Source organism: Anser cygnoides, chromosome 2, assembly GCF_040182565.1.
Source record: "Anser cygnoides isolate HZ-2024a breed goose chromosome 2, Taihu_goose_T2T_genome, whole genome shotgun sequence".
Classification (NCBI taxonomy): domain Eukaryota; kingdom Metazoa; phylum Chordata; class Aves; order Anseriformes; family Anatidae; genus Anser; species Anser cygnoides.
The window spans coordinates 45,800,228-45,823,405 of record NC_089874.1 but is presented as its reverse complement, the minus strand read 5'-3'; the positions used below and the strand labels follow the sequence as shown (position 1 = coordinate 45,823,405).

The 23,178-nt window shown below is 38.7% G+C and overlaps 1 protein-coding gene across 4 annotated transcripts in view; it reads left to right on the top strand.

Moving 5' to 3' along the window:
- CPNE4 (copine 4) overlaps nt 1-23,178 on the top strand; it is a 296,808-nt gene that overhangs the window by 254,587 nt on the left and 19,043 nt on the right. For all 4 annotated transcript variants that reach the window (XM_066991980.1, XM_066991978.1, XM_066991981.1 and 1 more), the window contains 2 exons: nt 1,264-1,397; nt 17,271-17,325. In XM_066991980.1, coding sequence (XP_066848081.1) covers nt 1,264-1,397; nt 17,271-17,325 — 189 coding nt within the window. The remainder of the gene's footprint in view (nt 1-1,263; nt 1,398-17,270; nt 17,326-23,178) is intronic.

Here is a 23,178-nt window from a genome sequence, read left to right as displayed (position 1 = left end):
AAAAGGTAGGGAAAAGCCATATTGAGTTGATGCAGCATGATATTTCTCTTTTAGCTTCTAGCAACAGCAACAGAGAACTTTCAGGACTATGTCTTTTTTAAGGGAGAATAAAAACGTCATGTTTAATTTTCATTTTATAGCTGTGTAAAATAGTCTTCCCTGTGCCAAGCAGACTGCAGCTGGGGAAGGTGCACATTCACAGAGGCAAGCTGGGACTTTCAAAGTTCTTTTTGCAGCCCTCAGCAAGCCCCTTACGTGTCAACTGCACAGTAGAACTACAAACTGAATTCAGTACATCTGTAGCTATTGAAGATCCAGATATAGTGGGGTTTTTGGAGGAAGAGGTCACTGAACAAAATTGTAAGGAAGTTTGTAAATGGCTTTGTTCCCTCTAAGAGACCATATGGTTTTCTTGATGCTCCTCTTTGGAATTCCTTGAAAGCAACATCACAAATTCAGGAAAGAGCTTTCCAATCCATGCCAGTCATATCACAGAAAAATGCATGCAAGATTATCTCTTCAGTGAGAAGGATAAACAGAATTTTAAAAGGGAGAAATTAATTTTAAAAGGATTCTTTAATATATTTGTTTTGGCACCGAATGCTTCCCACAACCTCCCGTAAGCCTTTTCAACACAAAAATCTGTGCAGGATTCAAGCTGTATTTTTACCCTGCAGCTCACCTTTAAGCTTGCTATCATCTATGAAATTGGGAGGGTTAATTATTTAATGCTTAGAAGATGCTTTGAAGATAAAAAAATCCACCGGAGTATTTACTGTAGACACGGAGAATATTATTACAGACACAAGAAGGTGCAAAATAGCTAAGAACTGTGCCTGAATGGAGTTTTGATTTATAGTTTGAGTAGAATTTTTAACTCTCTAGGGATGTTTTAGCTGCACAGCATTTATGTCCTGAACATTACCTGAGCTGGAATAATTTAATTAAGTTTGAGAACCTAGAGATAATTTGATTCATTTTTATTAGAGCATAATTCCCCACATAGAATAATTATCCAGCTTTTTTTTTTCTAGTTACACCATTTTAGTTTTATTAACTCTTATTTTATTAGCTGCTGTATACTTTTAGAAATAGTTATTGATACTATCCTCATTCAAATTTGATTAAGTACACTGTGAAATGACCTTTGCTTTAAGGTTGCAGTCTCTGCAGAAAACTGGTTTTGGTAAAGATAAATGTTTGGTGTGGCTATACTCCTGCCCAGAACAGCACCACAACACATTGACTTTTCTTCTATTCCAGGTAGCTATAGATTTCACCGCATCCAATGGTGATCCTAGGAACAGCTGCTCACTGCACTATATCCACCCCTATCAACCCAATGAGTACTTGAAAGCTTTGGTAGCTGTTGGGGAGATTTGCCAAGACTATGACAGGTAAATAACCACATTTGATAACAGAGTTGTCTTTAGAAAGTGTTTTCACAGTGTGAAGTCAATGACTGCCTGCTGCCAGCTGCAGTAGCTCCATGTTTAGTCACGTAAGAGAAGTGACTGCATGACAGAAAGTTTAGTGTACCATACCACGCTGTTGAGAGTGACAGTGGGTTTAGATTAGTTTCATGGCAATGAAAGGTCCGTTTTTTGGCTGTTTGGCTGATATATATGCTAAGTTTTGAGTTTCTATCCACATGCCAAAATTACATGTTTGAGTGGATTTTTCATTTGTATTAAGCTTGAAGCCTGTTTTGCAGATGCTGACAGCATCCTTTCTCATACACTTGGGAATATGGTCTGTGCCATCCTACAGGAAAGTGTTCCCAAGATTTCATATTTGAAACTGAATTTGTAGTTGCTTAAACTGCTTAGTGGCCATGTCTGTTCTTAGATTCAAATGTGTGGTCTTTTTCAGTATTCTGTTAGCCTCTTGAATATTGCAATATCTTCCAAAATGAATATCAAAAGATACTGATAATATGTGCACACAACACGACAGTAAATAAATAAACAAATGCACGTAATTGGGCCAAATATGCTTTGATTACATTATGTACTTCTGTTGCTTTTAAATAGGCTGTCCGTCTCTATCAGATTAATTGCCCATTATTAATCTAATTACCAAGTACATTTCCTTTAAATGTTCTTTCTTTGCTGGTGATGCATAGTATCTTACACAATTATTCTTTCTCGTCTTTGCACATGTAATAGACATCCACCCACCACTTTGCCATGTGTAAATGCCAGATCTCAAAAAAAAAAAAAAAAACAATGGTATTTCCAGTCAAATTTGATTATACTTTCTGTGTAAATTGTGGAGGGACTTAATACTGTGGTTTATATGTTACATGTCGCATATGCTAATTAGCCTGCTCAGAGGCACTGCCATTTGCATGGTAATGAAATGCCTTCTTTAAGAAGAATGAGGAAAATACTGCCCTGATACAATTTCTGTAATAATTTGATGGTCAAATGTAGTCAATGAGTCTGAGAAAATTGATATTTTATTTTAAGTGAGCTGATAATTCCACAGTGATTATCCATTAATTTAATAAATGCTAATAATAATTCAGTGGATTAATATACTAAAAAATAATGAAAGGAATAAGAAATAAGAGCTGGTTCATGCACACGGATTGCTTTTTATTTATTTATTTCACCACTTAAGGTGCATTTGTTAAGAAAATGAAATAGTTAAGTGACCCAGACCCTCCCGTATGGAGATATTAATCCAAAATCAGGATTATTCTCTCAATATAACATACTCTAATCAATATGAAAAATACTAGCCGTTTTAAAATGAAATCATCACCTTCATTCACTTCTATTTTGCTACAAAAAATTCCTGTTGCTGCCAGTCAGCACAACTAAGGTCCTACAAGCTATGGATGAGGAGTGAACAAAAGCCAGATTTTCTTGTCCTGGGGAAGTGTCACTTTTCTGGCATGTGTTTGACAGATACATGCTCTCAAGTTGTGACACAATAAATACATGCCCATGGACAAGTTGATTCAACATGGTCAGTGCTTTCTGAGGAAAAATGCCAAATGAGGACCTCTTCTTTGTACTTGCATGTGTTGGATCCAATAGGCTGGAAATTAAATCTTATAATAATTTCTCGAAAGAAAACAAAATTAAGAGAAGCAAACCTTCTCACAGGGTAATTTACAGGTTCTATGTAGGGGTTTGTTTTGTGTGTAATACTCTCAGACTCTTCTCAGTGGTGCCCAGCAAAAGGACAAGAGGCAATGGGCATAAACTGCAAGACAGGAAGTTCTGTCTGAACACGTGGAAAAAATTCTTTGCCGTGAGGGTGTCTGAGCACTGAAACAGCTTGCTCAGAGAACTTGTGGAGTCTCCTTCCCTGGAGATATTCAAAAGCCATCTGGACATGATCCTGAGTAATGTGCTCTAGGGGACTCTGCTTGAGCAGGGAGGTTACACTAGATGATCTCCAGAGGTCTCTTCCCACCTCAACCATTCTGTGATTCTGTGAAATCTTCAATATTTACATTTTAAAAAAAAACGAGTTTCAAATTCAGTTGAAAATCTGAAATGTGGCATAGATCCGTTACTGCTCCAATGAGTTCAGTTGTGCTTCAAATGCTGGAGGATTTACGTTCCCAGGTAAAGATCAGCCAGAAGTGAAAAGCAGGGGCTCACTGAACCTAAAGGCTGTTTACAGCCAGAATGCTAATCATTTGCACAAGGGCATGTCTTCAGTAAAATTAAAAGCAAGCCTACAAAGGTAGCAGTGCTCTTACCTGAAATTTTATAGTTTGTACCCAGCAATCGTTTCAGTCCAAATCACGGAAAATACATTCAAGCCAAGTCTTCTCATAATGTAGGTTTCTGTACATATCAGCCTAACATAATGTAACCCTAAGTAGTTAATCCTCCAAATTAAGTGCTGCCTCGCATCCCTTGATACAGTGGAATAATCCCTGCTCATCCAAAAGCCCATTTATCTTCATGGTTCAGGGATTCCTGAAACAGTTAAATGAATAGCCCTGTTCTGCATAGTTAAGCATGAAAGAATAACATTCATTCTTTCATCAGCAATATTCAGAGAATGAGAAATAGACTTTGATTATTTACCTGATTGTGGAAACGCTGCAGTCCTGAAGGAACAGGCCAATCTGATAATGGTAGAGGAAATGTAAGAGCTGTTCACTGGCACAAAAGACTTAATACTTTTTATGTGATGGAATTGTTTCAGACTATAACAACATTTGTCATAAGAGAGAAGATAAAGTTTGTACGTGATATAATCAGTGGCTAAGCAACAACAGCAATGGATCATAAAAGAAGAAACATTCATTAGTTTCAAGGAGTTAGGCTCTAAAATGTAGTTTGAAATACTGGAAAGGGGAAAAGGCATTAAAAACTTGTTACTGAAACTATTGTGTAAAATAAGCAGACAGCTCCAAGGAGAATAATTTATTTTAAGATAAATTACTCATGAATGTTAAAAGAGGACATAATAAAGCAATAAGTGAGAAATATACATATCCATTTAAACATTTTCACAAGCTTTCCTTTATATAAAGAATTATATCACTGTTACAATTTTGTCTTGAAATTAAGCAAGTCTACTCAGCCTTTTTTGTAGCATAGAGAAACAGATGAAAATGATAAAAAATCATTGGGCACTGAAATATTTGATATCAAAACGAACTGTTTCTGCCTCGTTCCATATTTATTCTTTACCTCGGTAATTTTAGTACTGTGTTCTCTGGATCAGAAGTCAAATTAAGTGCTTTCTCTCTACGAACAGTATCAGCCTTTCCAGGATTCTAAAAAATCAGTTTATTTGATCACTGCCAAATGTGCGTGAGTTCCCTCTACATGTTTTGGGCAATGAATTGCCAAATGTATATAATACAGGTGAGGTTATAGCTGTCTCCTCATGCACTACAGCTGGCTTAGGACTTCTCTTCTTACCTTCACCAACTCTGCATGGTGGTTTTGGCCAACCCTTCATTTTGGAGACCAGTGGAGACCCCTTCAAGAGAATGCAACTTTTAGAGGATAAATGGTAGGTGTATTTGAAAGATTCTGCAGGTTGAATACTCAGACATGAAGAACGACAGAATCATTCAACAGTTAAAATATCAGACTTGTGAACCAGGATCTTATGTCATGTAAACCATGTATCTCTGTAAGATATGTGATAATAATTTTAGATGTCTCCTGTTCTCCATGGCAACCGCTCCCGAAATACTCTCCCTTTGCATCATGAAACTGCCCATGTTCAGCATAGAACAACAATTCTTTGTAAGCCAGAGAAGCCTATGTCTAAATTAGCCTATGTCTAAATTTAGCCTATGGCTAAACTGGGGAATCAGGGAATGCTTCCTTCCCCCTCTGTCCCAGTGGAAGGGCTGGCCATGTCCTGACTGCAAGTCGGGACCTGGACTGCGTCTTCTCATATCACCTTCACACATCCTGGCTTCCATCAAAAGAAACTGAGGCACGTGGACAGGGATGGAGCTCCTGTGCTCTGTAAGAGGATGTATAGTCTGAGTAACAGTTAGGAGACGATGCTTGTGAGCCTAAAAGCAAAACACAGCTGCTTTGTGTAGGCAAGAACCAGCACCCGAATAGTACCGGGATGTGCCCTCAGCACATATATTGGCATGTACCTAAGTCTGTTCCCGGTTTCACAATCTGGAAACTTCTGTGAAAACTTCTGTCTCTAGATAAAACAAGTACTTTTCCCCAGATAGGTGTAGTTTTGCTGTGACCTCTCATGTAAGCACATAGAGCTCTATACCAAGGTACTTATATGTATGCACCCAGAGTTTTTTTCCCATATCAGTATAAATATATAGGTATGTGTACAATATATATTAGATGGATATATATGTAATATGTATGGTTAACACTTAACCATGCAGTAAAAAAATCATTTCTCTTTTGTGCTATTTTATAGCTTCCCTCTCTGCAGATCAAAGCCATAAGTCACAGTAACAGTAGTGCACACTGTTTATTAAAATGTCTGGCCCTTTGATCTTGAAGATTTGTTTTACCAGTGCTGGAATACAACCAACTAGCCATTAGTGTAGCTCATCTTTCTTTCTTTCCGACCTGAAAGTGGGTTGGAAAGGGGCTGAAAATAGCTTCTTTCTTACAATAAATGCTGTTACATACACAGAGTGCTAAAAGCTGAAATACTTCCTCAATGATGTTACATTATTACAGGTTTTAATGATGGGATTGTGAGTGAAGCTCATGGCAGGACCTGCAAAATCTGATCCTCAGTTTGAAATCTGATTTCTGCAGTTAGTAGCTTACGTTTCCCCTCTGCTTATTAAGAATCTTGTTATGTAACATTAAATATTTATGTTTGCATTAAAATCTCTGTCCTGATTTGGCAAGACACTAGAGCTTATTATCTAATCTCATTGAATTTAGCCTGACTCAAGAAAACATTGAAGTATTATGCAAAATATAGATGGCACGAAGATGGAGTTAAGAGTTTTACTGAATTCGAACTTTCCTGCTAATTGTTTCTCCTACACCCAAATGTTAAACTGTTCAGTATCTCCCATATACATGGATTATCTTTATGATTAATTTTTACACACATATTTGTACATAAATTCAGAAGTCTTTACTGGATTAATAAAAAGCACTCACAAAAGTGAGAGTTAGCTATTATATGGTCAAATCAATGCTTCTACTTTGAAAAAGACAAAAGATCTTTTCAAATACTTAAAGTATTTTATACTCAAATACTTAAAGTATCTTTTCAAATGCTTAAAGCATTTGTTACATTGGATATTTGTGGAACTTCCCATTCTTGATGGTCAATCCCTGTTCTGATCTACGCATTCAGCTTATGTTTCTATGTGTTCTACCACATAGTTTTGTAAAATGATACCATAAAATTGGTCCTCATTTAATTTGTATTCAAAATATATTTCAAAAGTTAGTTCTTAATTATTTAAAATACGTATGTCTGTTAACTCTTAAAAATACTGCATTTTATTGCTTTTTTTGTTGTTCTTTTTTTCTTTTTTCCAAAAGCCCTTGAAACACATGGAAAGTAAATTGTATCTATTTCCTGACACTAATGTCCTTTTTCATTTAGACAAATGAAGACTTTAAATTCTCAAGTTGCTCCCTAAAACTGACATTTATTCTAAGATTGTATGTTAACAAACTGCTTGTATAAAACACACTTGTCTAGCAATATCCCCAAAGGCCATTAATAGGCAGAGAGTACATTACTCCTACAAAATATAGAAATAATTTATGTGTAGAATATCTCTAAAATATTTAGAATGGCACATTCCACAAAAGATAGGAAAGTCCTGAAGTCAGTCTGAGTTTCAACAATCAATGAATTCTTCTGCAATCAATGAATTGCAGCAGTAACTAACAGAATGCAAAATTTGCTAGTTATTTTTTTTTCTTCAGTATTTTAGGCCTGAGGGAGTGCATTCACTTTGATTGAAAATCATGTACAAAAGCTTCCTTCCTTCATGCAGTAAAGTGCACTTGAAAATTAAGAAGGGAAATTTTGAAAGGAGAAAGAGTTCCCAGTCCAGCATATCCCTTTCAGTGAAGATCTAAGAGTGGAAAAAAATAAGGGCAGTCAAACTAAGTCAGGTAGAAAGTCCATCTATGCCAGAAACACATTTCCTGAGGTAGCCAGCACCGGGCAGTTATAGAGGGGGAAGAGGCCAAGGTATATATGATGCTCTACCTGCTGCAGAAGATTTGTATAAATCAGTACAACTGGTCCCAAATACAAAGGTCAGTAGGTAACTAAATGCTGTGTTCTGGATTGAGGCATTAGGTGGAAAAAAAGTTTCCAGAGTTTAAACCTTGCAGTGTGTTTTTTTTTACTTCTGGAGCCTTGTCCCTGAGAATTACTTACCAGGTCATTCATCCCGAAGCTGTGTCTGGGTTTGTCGATGAAGAGTCTGAGAGAGTTACTTGTCTGGCAGGCTCTGAATTAAATACCTTGACGTAATTCGGGCAGAGACAAGGAGAAAAGTAGGAACTTCCTTTGGTTGAGATGGTAATATAATAGTAGTTCATTAAAACCGGGACAAAAGATTGATGCCTAGAATAACTGGCACTACATGCAACATTGAATTTTAATGAAATCACTATGTAGAGCCATAGATGTTAAAATTTAATCTACCCATGAAGATCAATAAATAAAAAATATGGTTAATTATTTAGCATATCTCTTTATCACTTTAATTACAGAAACAACCTTTCTGGAGGCTCTTAAGCAAAAAAGATGATTAGCATATCTAAACAAATTTAAAAACCATGGGGGAAAAGGCATGAATCTTTTTATTTAGTGCTTTAATAGGACCGAATTTACATAGACAGAAAACAAAAGAAAACCAAAAGAACAATAACCTATAAAGAAGAACTTGTAGCTTATGTTGATCATTAAGCATTATCTCGGGTGTGGGTAAACATGCTGAAGTATTTGGATAACACAGAACTAGAACTGCACAGGAAAAAACGGCATGCTAATACTTTTAATCACCAAGCTGGATTTAAAACCCTCGGATTTAACAGTTGAAGACCTAGGTTGGTACGATTATATAGTACCTGCATACACAAATTTTGTATTTGCCTCTGCAGTGCTTGCTGACTTATATCTGCTGACTGCTGCCAAAGAGGAGTTTCCACAGTCACCAGTTTTTATCCCAAGAATTAGTACAGGAGATTTAGTCTACTACAACTGTGTTGGGAAGGAGATTTCGTAACAGTTCATATTCATATACTTATATGTATACATACGTATGTATCTGCAGCTGCCCTGTATCTGGTCAGATACTGTCAGTTTTTACAGCTCTGTCTTTTCCCTTACCAAGTTTTCATCTTTGTGTCTTCTTTACACTGCCTGTTCTGCCAGGCAGTCACTGCCTGTGTCAGTGTATCAGCCATGAGCAGTCCCTTCCAAGTTTCTTATCAAAACAACTTCTTTTTCTCTTTGCTATTCCTCCACTGCTGCATTCTGTCAGCTGGTGGATACATCAAAATCAGAACTTCTGCAGGGCTTTTCTAGGCAGTCTTTACTATTTTTTTCTCCTCTGAGGTAGAGCTTTGTTCCACACAGTAGTTGACACGTTGCCAGTACTACGCAGACTGATACCTTTGTGATTTCTCTGTCAGCATCTCTTTCTGAAGAGAATGACTTGAAATACAAAACCCTACAAACAATCTGAAATACCAGTTCACCTAGTGGTGTAGAGACTAGTTATTCATATAAATAAGTATTAATAAGTATAAATATGTAAGCATAAATAAAGGAGACAGCAATTTGTTGTGCCATTTTTCCTGATGTCAAATGTTCCAACAGTTTGGTATCTGGTACATTTGCAATCAACACAACCATTTCCACAATTTCAGAAGCATGAATTTCCTCCCTGCATTGTTAAGGATGTAATTATTCTAGTCATCCACTCTATAATAGAATGTAGCAAAGCTGTTGATTATTCCCATTTGAAAACCCATCAGCCCATAAATGAATACCATCTTCTAAATCTCTTGCATGTTTACTTCTTTTTGGAGAAACTGAACACCTTTTGCCTGAGTAGACCATAGCAAGATATTTGTGGATCCTATTGTTCTCAGTTAAAAATGGGCAACCCTTAATTCTCACCATCCCTTTCAAATTAATGTGAAATCAGCCTTGATCAGAGATTCCAAATCAACAGATAACAGAGAGCATTTGCCTGTTTCCTCCTGCATATTCAATGATGCCTAGCTGAGTGTTTAGCTATCAGTATATTTCACTTAAACTTTTACTGTAGCTTGTTTTGATAATGTTCTTCATTTTGACTGGATGTTATTTTGATTTTAGTAAAATTACATCAACTACTCATTTGGTCACAGTAAATCACAATATAATCTCTATAACAACTGTATCACACTCATCCTAGAAAGCTCATTTGTATCCTGAGAGCATTTGATGAGAAATTTCTCTCCCAGCACCTCCCTGCATACTTATGCCAACACAGACCTGTATTCCCTTCTTCCCAGCACATCCCTTATACATAGATATTTTTGTGATAGAATTTGTTTGCAGAGAAAAGTCTCTGACCAACCATTTTCACTGTAATTTGTAAAAAATGACAAAATTACTTAGCAAAGCTTTTGTTCTAGAGGTTGCTTAATGCAGTACCCCCTCAAACTAGAAAGCTACACTTGTGTTTCAAGAAGGAAGAGCCCCAGAACTGTTTGAGGTTCCCCATGATCTGCATGTTACGTGATGGGTTCTGCCTGCTGCCTAGTGTAGTCTTCAAGTCATGTCAAGTTTTTACCTTCCAAAATTACAGTCTGTATAAGAATAACCTTGTCAGTCATGGTACAGTTTTCCATATATGGTGCCACGTAGCCAATTTACTATAGTTAAGGTTTTGGAAGCTACAAGGACATACTGACAACCTCTTACAATTCATAGGATTGCCTGCAAACTGCCTAGATTTCATAGGTTAAATGTAACTCAGTGTAGCCTTTTGCAGCATCCCCTTCCCTACTTTATTCCCACTTATGACATCCCACTTTTTCAAGATAACTTTTACTGAATTGGGTCTTATAAATCAGGTCATTGCAATTTATTTGTCATCTAACAGGGAAGCATGACATTTTGGTTCCTGAGTATGCCATTTTATTAAGTTATCCTTCTAGTAAGTAATATATCTTATTGTCATTTTGTTTTGCTTAACCTACTCCTCTCTCAAGCTCTGATGATTTTTTTTTCTGTAAGTATTTACTTTTCCCCAGTCTAGGAATTTCTGAGTTTGCTTTCTATTTTTACCCTGCAGAGCTTCTTTCGCTGTTCTTCAAATGTTAACAAGGGGAAGCTTAAATCTATTGTACCTGGACTTGGCTTTGTTAGTTATTTCGTGTTGATGCCTTTCAGCGGTTAGCTTCAGGGAATTTGTATCCCTTGCTTCATTAATTATTTCCCTTGCAGGTGAGACAGGCACTTCTCTCATATTCTTGAAACCCAATTACATGACAGTATCTATTTCTCTGTATTCAGCAGATTCCAGCTCCCCTAAGGTGACTAAGAGCTGTAATTAAAGATAGTGAATGAATTTAAATGTAAGGATTTTGCAACATGAATGTGTAGCATCTCTGTCTATGACAGACCAAACAGTGTAGCTGTTGCGGTGACTTGCTATTGATTTGCATGCTCCTAGCTCTATTTTGTTACCAGGATGTAAGATGATCGGTTCATTCCTGCTACTCCTTTAAAAAGCACCATGCATTATGAACTGGATGCTAAGCCTTGTTACGTACGGTGCAGGTTTGATTAAACGCACAGTAACCCAGCCAGAATCAGAGATGTGGTTGTATCAAACCAGGCACAACCCCACAGCGGATATGTTGTGGCAGCGTACCAGTCCCCCAGAGCAGAATACTCTTTATGGGGAGGAAACACTGCTGCTGCCAAACTCTTGTTTGGTTGTTCTGACTCAGGCGGGGGGCAGACAGAGCTGGACCACAGCCTGGCTCTATCCCTACCCACCCGGGGGGAGTGCAAGTGGGTGTGCAGGACTGCAGGGGGTGAAGCAGATGGGCTCAAGTGCCTTCCACTCAAACAGGGTTTTTTGGCCCTATCTGATAATACATATCATGTCCTTTATTTACCTAGCTCTGCTTGCAAAGCAGGAACTGAAGAAGTTTAAATATTTCAAATGATTTCTGTATTTTCTTTGGAACTGCTGCTAATCCCTGTAAGCTGTCATGATTCAGAATGTACTGGCATCAAGCCCTTCTAAGTACTAAATAATACACTCAGGAACATGATTCATTCATATGCTTTAGAAAAGAAACACTTAATTCAACTCATTTTCTTCCAGTTCACTCCTTGAACATGAAAGATTGCAATTTTAATTGAGTTTAGATATGGCTTTATTTTGTTTGTGTCATTTTTTTTCTCATTTTTCTTTTCCTTTTCCTTCTCCCCCTTTCCTGTTCCCTCCCTTTCCCTTATCCCATCCTCTCCTCTCCCCATCCTCTCCTCTCCCTCCCCACCCCATTCACACTTCTTTCAATTAAATGTGTAACAGGCACTCCTCTTTTATTATGGCAATTTCAAATTTCTTTTTAACAGAGGAAAAATATCTAATTTTATCACTGGAAAAGTGTGTAGAGCAGAGCAGATTCATGGTTTATTCTTTTAAGACTGGAATTGAAAATGAAAGGCAAAGTAATTGATTTTGCTGCATCTAGTGTTGCACTTTAAAAATATCTTCCTGGTAATTCTGATCTAACCCCAAACTGAAATTACAAGTGACAGCTTAATACCCAGGGATTCTAAACAGGTATATTCCTTGCAAGAATTTCAAGGAGCTGAAAATTTAAGGTTCTTGGTTGCTTGAAACCAAAAACGGGTTTTTAGCATTGCTTTTATATTCCTGGTGTTTCTTTTTTTCTTCCTCTTTAACTGTATCTTTAGTACAACTACTGCAACTATATTGCTCCAGTTTAAAGTGAGCAGGTTTTCATGCTGAGGCTGTTTAAGAAGCCACCTGTGTGGCTAGCTAGAAGTTCATTTTTCAGAATGAATAAGTGGCATATAGAAAGATTTAGGCCATTTTTTCCCCCTACATTTACTCCCTGCAATAAGAAATTAGACTCCCAATTTAGATTTTAAAAAGGAACTAATCTTCAGGTAACATAGTCCTGGCAGCTCTTGTTTTCCTTTCTGAGTACGGGTGTTGTCACACTGATGAGTAGCCAGCTCTATCTCCAGCATCATCTAAACCAGCAGCTTCACGGGTATTTGCAAAAGACTCTGTAATGCCTGATTATAAAATAATTTCACCCAGTGGAACAATTTTATCTAAATACTGCTCCTTGTTACTAGGAAAAGAAAATTCTCAGAATAAAGCTGAACTCCAGGTCTCAATGATACTGTATGTCAGAGGGCACCAGTAGTTAATGAGACGTGATTTTTAAAATGTTCATTATTTTGTCTTCTTTAAATATATTTCTTACCTTCCAGTTACCATAGGCTTCCTAGTGAAACAGAACAAGATACCATTATCTGTATCACTTACTAACTTACAAAACCTTACTATTTCCTTTGTTAGTCTCTTCTCCCTTCTGTGCAGTACAGCTTACTGAAATCTCTCTTCTGTGCCCCTGTTAAGGTATTGATTTGTCATTGTGCTTCCTCTGTTTCCACTAGATAGCTTGAAGAATGGGTGACTAAAACTGAGCATTGTTCCAAAAGGATAATACGGGATACTTTCAGAAGTCATTCTCTCCTGTGCATTATGTTAGAGTTGAGGTGTTACTCACGGTCTTTAACTGGTTATATTTCTGCTTAGAAGACCGCAGTCTTTGAGCCCTGACATTAATTCAGCTCATTAATTTACATTTACCAATGCAAACACTGAACCTGAACTCTGTCCTTGATTTTACGTTCAGGGTATAATCCAGATCTGTTCAGTCTTTGGTATCTTTCGGTAATATATGCCTGTTTGACAGGGAAATGTACAAGCAGTCGTATACATTTATGCCTGCATGACTAGTCACAGCCCTTACATAACCAAATATAAAAGTCAAAATCCAATGCTTTTGCTTTTCTCATCTTCATGTCAAGTACTTCGGTGTGTTTTTTAAATTATGCCAAGTTTTAATTTTCAGGGGAACCTGTGTAAAACACAGAACTGTATAAAATGTGAAGACAATGCAAGAGAGTAATTCTGTAAAGACTCTGCCAGGATCCACCTTTTTGCAATTGATTTTGTAAATTTGAGGTTTTGTTGAACCCCCTTGTTATTCCACTTTCTCTCCTGTCCTGTTGGCAGTCTGTCTCCAGCAGGACAGTGCTAGCAGTTTACTTTCATGTGCCGAGGACTCTCTGGCTACATTTAAACAAAACAAGTCAAAGGTCCTTAAGTGGCCTGAGGCCAAGGGTTTGACAATGCCCATGTCCTTGTATCTCAACTTTCTTCCTCCCAGCACAAATGGGTGATGCCCAGGCTGCCATCTGGGAGCGGTCTCAAGTACAGCTGCCCCCTGCTTAGTTCATGGGAAGGGTCTGGGGGCTGCTGGTTGGCATGGGCCAGCACTTTGCCAGGGACAATGCTAACAGGCCATGGGTATCATCACATCCCAATGTGTAAGCCAGGGTCCTGGGCCCATTTTCTGGCATAAAATAGGCATAATTGTCGGGGCAAACAACACAAAGGAAAAGAAAATTGAGTGAGTTTAAATTAAAAAGGAGGAAAAACAAAATCATTACAGCAGATCCTTTTCCTACTGAAATACCAGGTTAGGAAGCAGGGCTGGAGTCTCTGATGCATGCAGTTCACCCCTGAGGCAGGAGGAAGCCTTCCCCTCTTCTGACTGTAGTTTCAGTCCCTGGATGGCCTAACCCTTGACATGGCTTAGAGGCTGGGAAGCTGCTCTGCTTCCTGCAGCAAGCAGCTGTGGTAGCCTGGGGTCTGCTAGAGCAGCTCTGTCATGCCTTAATGCTCTAAGGGATTGTCCTGGAAGCAGAACACTGTAGCTACTTGGAGAGGCTCAGCTGATGCTGTCTTTCCTTTATCTCCTATGACAAAGTGAGGGGTGGGTGGGAAGACTAGAGAGGGTTACTTTGTAGAATGTCAGTGAGCCATTAAACAATGTACTCTTTTCAGAGTGAGTCCTTTATATTAGCTAAACACCTTGTTTTATGTGATAGGAAGAAAACTACTGTTTACATTAATATTGGAATTTATTCTGAAAGCTGTCAGCCACAAATTTAGAGATGCTGTCAGAGGATACTATAATCATCTGTTTTGTGCAAGGATTGTCACTTGTGATGATCAAAAGGCTCCCTTCTTCCCTTAAAGGTCAACCTTTGGGAACACATGGAAGTTAATTCCTTGGTCCCAGCAGCTTGGATCAGAATACCAGGCCTATGTGTATAAAGTCTGGAAAATGAGGATCTTCCCAAGGGGAAGCCAAGCTCACTGAGCACAGTGCTACCTGAGTGGCATGAGAGAAGGCGTTAAGCACGGGAGTAGCTGTCAGGACACCCCTCCTCTCTAGAAGTTCATGCAGTCATGTGGAATCCCATCTTGAGGGTGCACATGATCAAGCTTTACTCTGTCTCAAGGCAATTGTAGCAGTACATGGCTCTTACTCAAAAAGGAGATATGGGAGATTCAGACACGGAGGCAGGCATCCTGAGGGATGGAAGAGCCCTCTGGTGCAGAATAGCTTCCTGTTGGGGCTGAGCCACTGGTGCTTGGGAATGGGGGAGTCCTGCCACCAGGAGAATCCAGTCTGCTGGAGGTATCGCTCAGGGCAAGTCTCTGACTCGTAGCAGAATGGAAGATGGAGTTGCAGTTACGAGATTCCCTACACTTACTTACACTCAAGGAACTTTACAGGACAAATATGTTCACTGTACGGGTTTAGGCATCTCCCAGGCTGGGTAATTGCAGCCCACGTCAGCTTTCTGGATTACGTTATTGAACTTGGGCACTTACTTACATTCCACCTAAGTAAAACTGTTTTCGTCTTTATTTGCTCTCACCCAAAATCCATTAAATTGCAGCTCCACAGAGTTTGATTCTCTAATGCAACCATGGCTTAATTGTTGATGTAAAACAAGTTTTTTTCTCCACTCAGACTCTTTTCTAATGGCCTCCTATTTCTTGCCCTCTAAATGTGTGCCTGAAATCTCATCTGTATCTATTTATAAGGGCTTCCCCACTTCCGGGAGTGTTTAATCAAAGAGAAAGCTATCAGCAGGTGGTTAGCATTAAATGTCAGCAGCTACTTTGTTTCTGACATCTCTGGAAAAAAAATGTTTCATTACCATGCAAATTATGTTAGTCCTCCTTTCCAAGATCCATTGTCACGCAGCTTAACATATGGTACACAGTATTGTGCTCCCAAGATTTATGTGGCAACTAAATTTTGTAGCAGAACAACAATTGTGCGAGCTGAGCCATCAGACGACAATAATTACTGTTTCCCAGTGATCTACTGAATATTTCTCTATCTATTCTCTAGTTGGTGGCAACTCCAGCTTCAGGGTGGGAGGGGGCTTGTTTTTCCTGGCTTTTATCAGAAATGTCATGGTGCTTTAAACAGACTATACCAGACAACATGGCCTGGCGAGTTTAGTGGGTGCTGTTCTGTGTCTTGAGTATGTCTGGGAAGTGAGTTATTCACTTGACACTTGGTGTGGCAATGTCTTGAACTACACAAAGTCACTTGAAGTTGCTGCCCCTTTTTTGATTTCTGAAAGTGTCAGTAATGGTGACAGGAACTCAACTTTTCCAAAAGCCCTGGAACTCTTTAAGCAGAATCAGATAAACCTATGAGGGATTTGATTCATCAGAGCACTGGAGCACAGTTCAGTGACTTCAAAGGGACTTCAGGATGTGTTTGGAGTTAAGCATATGTTTGGGTGAATTGTTAACCTCAAGTGTGTGATCAAGTGCTTTGCTGACTCAGGGACGAGACATTCCTTCCAGCTTGTTGTTTTCTACATTGCCATCTGGGAAGAGGCAACTTGACAGGACGTGGGCTGTGTGAGACTTCACTGCATTTCTGAAAGGGTATTAACAGCCCTGAAGCTTCCAGGTCCTCCGAATCAGGAATTTTTGTCTCTACAGATCTAATTGGAGTGGAACAACCTCACCATAGTGTTTGGAAGCAAATTTACCATGCCACCACATTTTCTAGGTTATCAGTTAATCTATACATAATGAAAATAATTTCATATTTTAGTGGGCGTACTAATGATACAGGTGGAAAGCCTTACAGAACCTGCAGGTTTCTGGGGGGGAATTTTTGAATATTATAGGAAATCTCTTTTGCACCTTGACAACTGTAAGAACCCACATTTGCAAACACTTTTAATTACAGAGTCATCTCTTCACTAAACCCATTTTTTGAGCTGGGGGAGCACATCCATATTTATATTAAATAAATCTGTTGTCACAGGCTGTTAGACAACTCCCTCTCACACTACAGCCAGATAGTGAAAAAGAGGAGGTAATATGGGTCTATTATTGCATTTGTGGGAGAAGTGCAAGATATCTTGATTCATTGGTATTCTCCAAGTGCTTTTAACTTCCATACTAGGAGTTCACCTGAAAAATCTCCCATGTCGCTTATCCATCTGGCCAGCACACACTCTACCTTCTCTAATACATAACCCTTCCATTCTGCCATGTAACACTCTTCACCTAAAAGACCTTTCTGTGCCATTGTGCTGCTTTGCATTTTTGATGAATGTTTACAGAAGAATAAGTGTTTATTGTAGCAAAATGCATTTCTCTGTGGGAACTCTTCTTTGTTCTTTTCCAGTGACAAAATGTTCCCAGCCTTTGGATTTGGAGCAAGGATACCCCCAGAATACAAAGTAGGTGCATAAATGAAATTTTCTCATTTCCTTGGTTTATGAGGTACAAAATAAGGCTGAAATGGTTTGATGCAGAGCAAGGGTTGGGGGAAGCAGTTCCATTTGCTTGTTGTGTTTCATTTGGTTTTCTCATCCCATGATACCTCACTAAAAACAGAAATTGAGATTAAACTTAAAATAGGTGTGTTACAGCCAAAATATTTCATGGTATTGGCAAAGGTTTTTAATGGATGTTAGTCTAGCAAGAGGAGAACTGAATTTTAGAACAGCACTTGCCAAAAATATCTTGAAACTTTGTGAGCCCTGCTTTGGCAGAACCCATTTTTGTAAGGTGTGGTTCAATGAGTGGCCTAGTGTCTATGAATGTCATCTTTCTGATGAAGAGATTCAACATCTTCCTGAAAATACAGACTGTAGAAAAGCTTTGCTCAGTAGCAAATTTCTGTGTTGTGGTAGACATCTTCAATACCAGGAAGAGAAATACAAGAGCCATGCTAGACAGAAGTGGTATTTTTAAACAAAGCGGAACAAAAGAAAATAAGTGATCTGGTGTGATGGTGCAACTAATTGCGGGCAGCATAAATGTGCAGCCTGGTAGTGTTGGAATGAGGACAGTGGAGTAAAAGAAGGAGCATCCAACAGAAAAAGGCATAAGAAGAAATAGAAGTTCAAATCCTATGTTGCACATGCGGAGTAAGAGTAGGCAGAATAGTAGCTCTGCACAAATAAGTAACCAAAAACTAGCTGGGAATTCTGCAACTTGGATACTATCTGGAAAATAGCATCATTGAACTTCCAATCATGCAGACTTCATCCAGGTCCCATGCTCTGAGTTGTTTCTTTCAGCTGTGGCTGCAGCTGGGAGGTGAACACTGGCCAGGTGAGAATAAAAATGTACCAGTGTGTTCTCGTGGCTTGTAGGTCTGTTATCTGCTTGAAATACCAGTAGTGATGTACAGCAAATTTGATAGGTGTCCTGCAAACAAGTGTCTAAGGTAAGTCAACATAGGTCTTAACAGCATTGACTTCTACGCGAAAAAGCTCTGTTATTAAAAAGTGGACTGTGCCTGACAGTGCATTTTGCAGAGAAAAGTAACACCAGTGTTAATGCTTCCCAAAATCAGAGACAGCTTCCAGAACTTTGATAGAGATTTTAATGTGCTAAATGCATATGGAACATCTGTATCTGTTGCATATCTGTTCCAACTGCTGCTGCTGATAACCATCTCTGCTGTATGAGGGGGGAGTGTTTTGCAGAATATACATATTTAGCAGCCTCTACTACCAGACACATTAGTAAAACACAGTAGCTACTTCTCAAATGTTCCTCCATTTGCCACAAATGTGTAGGTCTCTACCTGTGGTTGTGTAGCAGTGTTCACTGGGTGAGCTGATCTATACATCACAACCAGATTGCCCTTTCAGGCCCAGTACTGGCCATTACTGAGAATGTCAAGTACTATTGTGATTGTCCTAAACAAAGGTACCAGCTTGGTGGTGTGGCAGGGGCTGGATCTGTCACTGCCTGTGAGGTGACCATTATTGCACGGGAGAAAACTTGCAACTCTTTCAGCTGTTAAGAGACATACTTATCTGAAGGACTGCTTTAAGGAAGATGTTACTGTGCCAGGTGAAGTCTTTTAACTGGTTTGCTTGTGATGGCAGTATTCACAGTACAGGACAGCTTCTTTCTCAGCCAAAATAACCAGCTGGTGGCATTCATGCCCTGGGTCATATGAGCATATTGGCAATGTACCAACTTTGTTAGACCCAAGAAACAGTCTCTTTATTTGATTGTGAGAGCATTTCAGGTGCAAGGTGAAAGACACGTCTGGCCAGAAAGTGATTTCAGGGGTCCTTTGTAACCAAATATTGCTATGACCAGCAACACCAACTTTCCTACTGCATGGGCAGAACTGGCATTTGGATACTTTTACTGACAAGTACTCTTAAGAAAGTGAGAGATTTGCATTCAACTTTGTAGCCCAAACATGCATGAAGGGTCTTGCACAATAGCGTGAACTGCCCTCATGGGTCTGTATGTTACTAACCTTTTGGAGCAAGGAAATGTATGAATCAGGACCTTCACATTTTGAGAAGTTCGGGAAAAGTAATGATAAACGTAAGGTGGAGCTATTTGCTTATGAATTACATAAATGTGAGTAAACAGAACAAGTCCCACAGTATGGAAACACAAGCGAGGGACAGAATAACATCTTTAATCTCCACCGTGGAAAATTGCCACAAAAAAATGACAAAGACAAAATGTTCTGACATCAGCTTACTAATGTAGTGAAACTTTGAAGAAGATAAGAACCACATTGCAGGGGGACTAGCCTTTCTGTGCAACAGATGGGGACAAGTAATTAGCTTGCTGTCTGTCATGGACACTTCCAACTGGAATTGGATTAGGATTTAGCACTCATCTGTGCTATTGTTCAGTCCCTCCCTGTGATACTCTTCACAGTCCATACAAGTATCTGTCACCTTACCTAAACTCTGTGAGCCCTTTAGAGTCCCTCCTTGGCTTTTGCTGCACTTCTAAATCAAAAGATATGCCCTCTAAGAGAGTGAGGAGTCAGCCTCAATAGAATGTATGAATAAGTCAAGACCAATAATCTTGGAAATCCTTCAATAATTCTGGTCTACACCAGTATCATGAATTTAATTTAAAGCCAACAATGATTAGTGTTTTATGTGGAGTGTAGCCAAGATGCATAGGAAACAGTGAATAAACTGGTATAATTAAAAGTAGCAAGTAAAAAAAGAGTGCTTGCAACTTGTCTATCCTAACTTATCTTCTGCTGCAAAAATACAGTAACACTACAGACACTACAGCAGCAGTGTTGATCATTTGCTATTCAAACGCTCTTTTGATACTTTCAGTCAAAATTATTACAAGACATACATATCTTTTATTAAAGGACAGCAGTGTCGTAACTGTTATAATTCACATCTTCAAATCCAGGCTGTATCATTATGAGAATGTCTAAGTTCTGACCCCATCATGTGGATAAATCAGCTTTTCATTTTAATTTAGAGTGCCTGCTTTCGAGCCTCCAGTCCTTATTAGATGATCTAACCTACTCATAGCATGTTGGTCTCTGCACACCAGCAGCTGCTATCTTTTATTTCTTCCAGTAGATGACAAATTGCTAGGGCTGTGGAAGAAACGGCTCCCACTGCCAAAGGTTTCTAACTAACCATGAGAGCCTCCATACAACGGTAAAACAACAGTAAAACAACACAGCTTCCATAAAAGTCTAAATGAAAGCTGGCCAACCCATATGTGGCAGGAACACAGTAAGAGAAAGCCAGAGGAAGGCAGCCTGATAAAAATAGTGGGCAAAGTGAGTAGATGTAGTGGATTTGGGTCTAATTCATGTCATACTTAGTTACAAGTTGTAGGAAAATGAGGCCTGTAACTCACTATTCAGCATAAATGAATGGTAACAGATCTCGACTTTATGATCAGTGCTGTTGACCAGCTGAAAGCCTTTGTGATCTTCATGCATTCCAGGAGCTTTAGGGCAAAAATATGTGCAAACTTTAAAAAAAATAAATAAAAAATCAGTAAAAGGGTGTGTAAGAGACCAACAGAGAAAAAAAAAAAGTATAATGTCGTCTTGTCCCTGCAACCTGGATTTAGACATGGAAGCTGGGCAGCATGCTCAAAAATCAAGTACAAAGGCAAATCAATGGGCAAGCATTGCCAGGCAGAATTTTCTGCAATGTGGTCTTAGCCAGAGACACAAGCTGTCCAGCTCCCAAACTATTTGATTAATGAGCATTCTGAAAATAATAGCTTTTGAGCAATGGTTCTTTAAAATTGTTAGTGTCTCAAACTTTTGCAAAATATGCAGGCATTCCATATTTAATTTTCAGACTGGCGGTAGCTTAATAGTTTTCAATTTATTCACAGACAAGTGTTCAACATTGTGCCTCTTAGCATTTACGCTTGTATGCATCTATTGTTCTTAGATTTTTGACAATCTTTATTTGAATGAGTAAGAAAGCATTCCTACACATGACTGAATTTGTTGGATTGTTTGTTAGGCAGTCCCAGTATCATCACCATAGAGGTTTCTGGAAAGCTGGAACTGTTTGGGACAGGGAGGTAAATTTAAATGAGCTCAGCAATCTAGAGGAGGGAAAAACAAAAAAGCTTACTAATTTTTCAGAATTGAGGCATCCAATATCAACATTTGCAAGTGAATTAAAACCATCTGGTTTCTGATTCAAAGCAGCATTTTGCTTCAAAAATTGAATGAAATTTCAGGTAGAGTAAGAAGGATTTAAAAATATGGAGGCCAAAATAGAATATTTTGATGTGACTTAAATACAATGCCTTTGTATAGACCAAAAACTTTCTGGCAATTTGCTCTATCACTTTTATGGGGTTTTATTATTTGTCAGATTCCAAGATAAGGTTTTTGTCTGCATTTTGAGGTTTCTATATGAAGGTGAATATAATTATATCCCAACATGAGGGAAATAAGTTACTTGCTATGCTAAATCAAGGTAAATTTTCCACTAGACTGTGCCTACACGTGTGGAAGTATGGTTATGACTCCTGCAGGAGTCTCATGGATACTGTCACATTGGTGGACATCTACTTTTCTGTATGCAGGTGATTGTCAGTGTGTATGTACAGGCAATGGAAGCATTGTACAGTGGTAAAAACAAATTTTGCTATAATCTGCCTTAGCAAAAATATTTTAGACCATGTATTTCGTTGATATATCCTCAGAAATGCTCTTGTTGTAGTGGACATCTTGGTGTATTTACAGGCATCATGATGCTACTTATTTTTCTTGTTAAAACCCTCAAAGAAGTCACCTGAGAAAAAATCTGTGCCTGGTACAGAAAGTTCCTGGTCATCTGTCTTTTAATAATCCCACATTCATGATGGTATCTGCTAAATAATTTATCTGGAGTCCTGCAGAGGAAAAAGATTAACACATAGCCAAGTGTGGGTAAATGTCCTTAGCTGGAGGCTTTGATTGGTATTTTATGCAGCAAGCCAGGCTATGCCAGGCTGATCACACGTAATCACCTCTGCACTCCAGAATTTCTCTCTCCATTCCTTTTATGGATGGATTTTAAGAGCGAGCAGGAGGGCTCAGCAGAGGGCCAGCTACATATTCGAAACTTAATCCAGGGCCTGTGACACAATCACAGTTCTGCAGGGACATTCCTTATCATGAGGTTGACTTTCACCACAAACCATAGTCTGCAGTTCTTTGCAAAGTTCTTTGTACCAAATACTAATGTAAAGCAGCCCTTCAGTGTTTGTATGGTGTGATGTATTCCAGGATTTCCTGACTCTTAAATTGATCAGTCATACAAATGACCTTAGGAGATTTCTTCTGAACAGCCAAGAGTCTTGTTACATTTCCCCTGAGGATTTCTTAGTCTTCAGCATCTTAGATGTTTAAACTTCTGCCTCATTTTCCCCATTAGCTTATCAGTTTTGGAAGTGCATAAAGGCTGTGTCATTCAATATCGGAATGATGTCATTTAGTATACCGACTTTTGGTCATCTGGCATCAGCGTTGTTTGAGCTTCATCCTCAAAAGGCCTTGCATGTTTAACTAAACTAAAAAAAAAAAAAAAAGTAGTTCATTACTTTGCACCATGTTTAAAACAGTAACATTGATTGTTAGATCCAAAGCTTCTAAGAGTCAACCAAGTGCAACTTCTGACATGGTTGGGCTTTCCATGCAGTCCTATGAGGAAGGAGCCAGAGTTCAATAATGCCTTCAGTACATCTCATGTGCTTGAAGTCTCTTCTGGTTTGGTCCCTCTTGAATTCTAGCCACCACAGGGGAGATGGTGCACAAGCAGGATGAA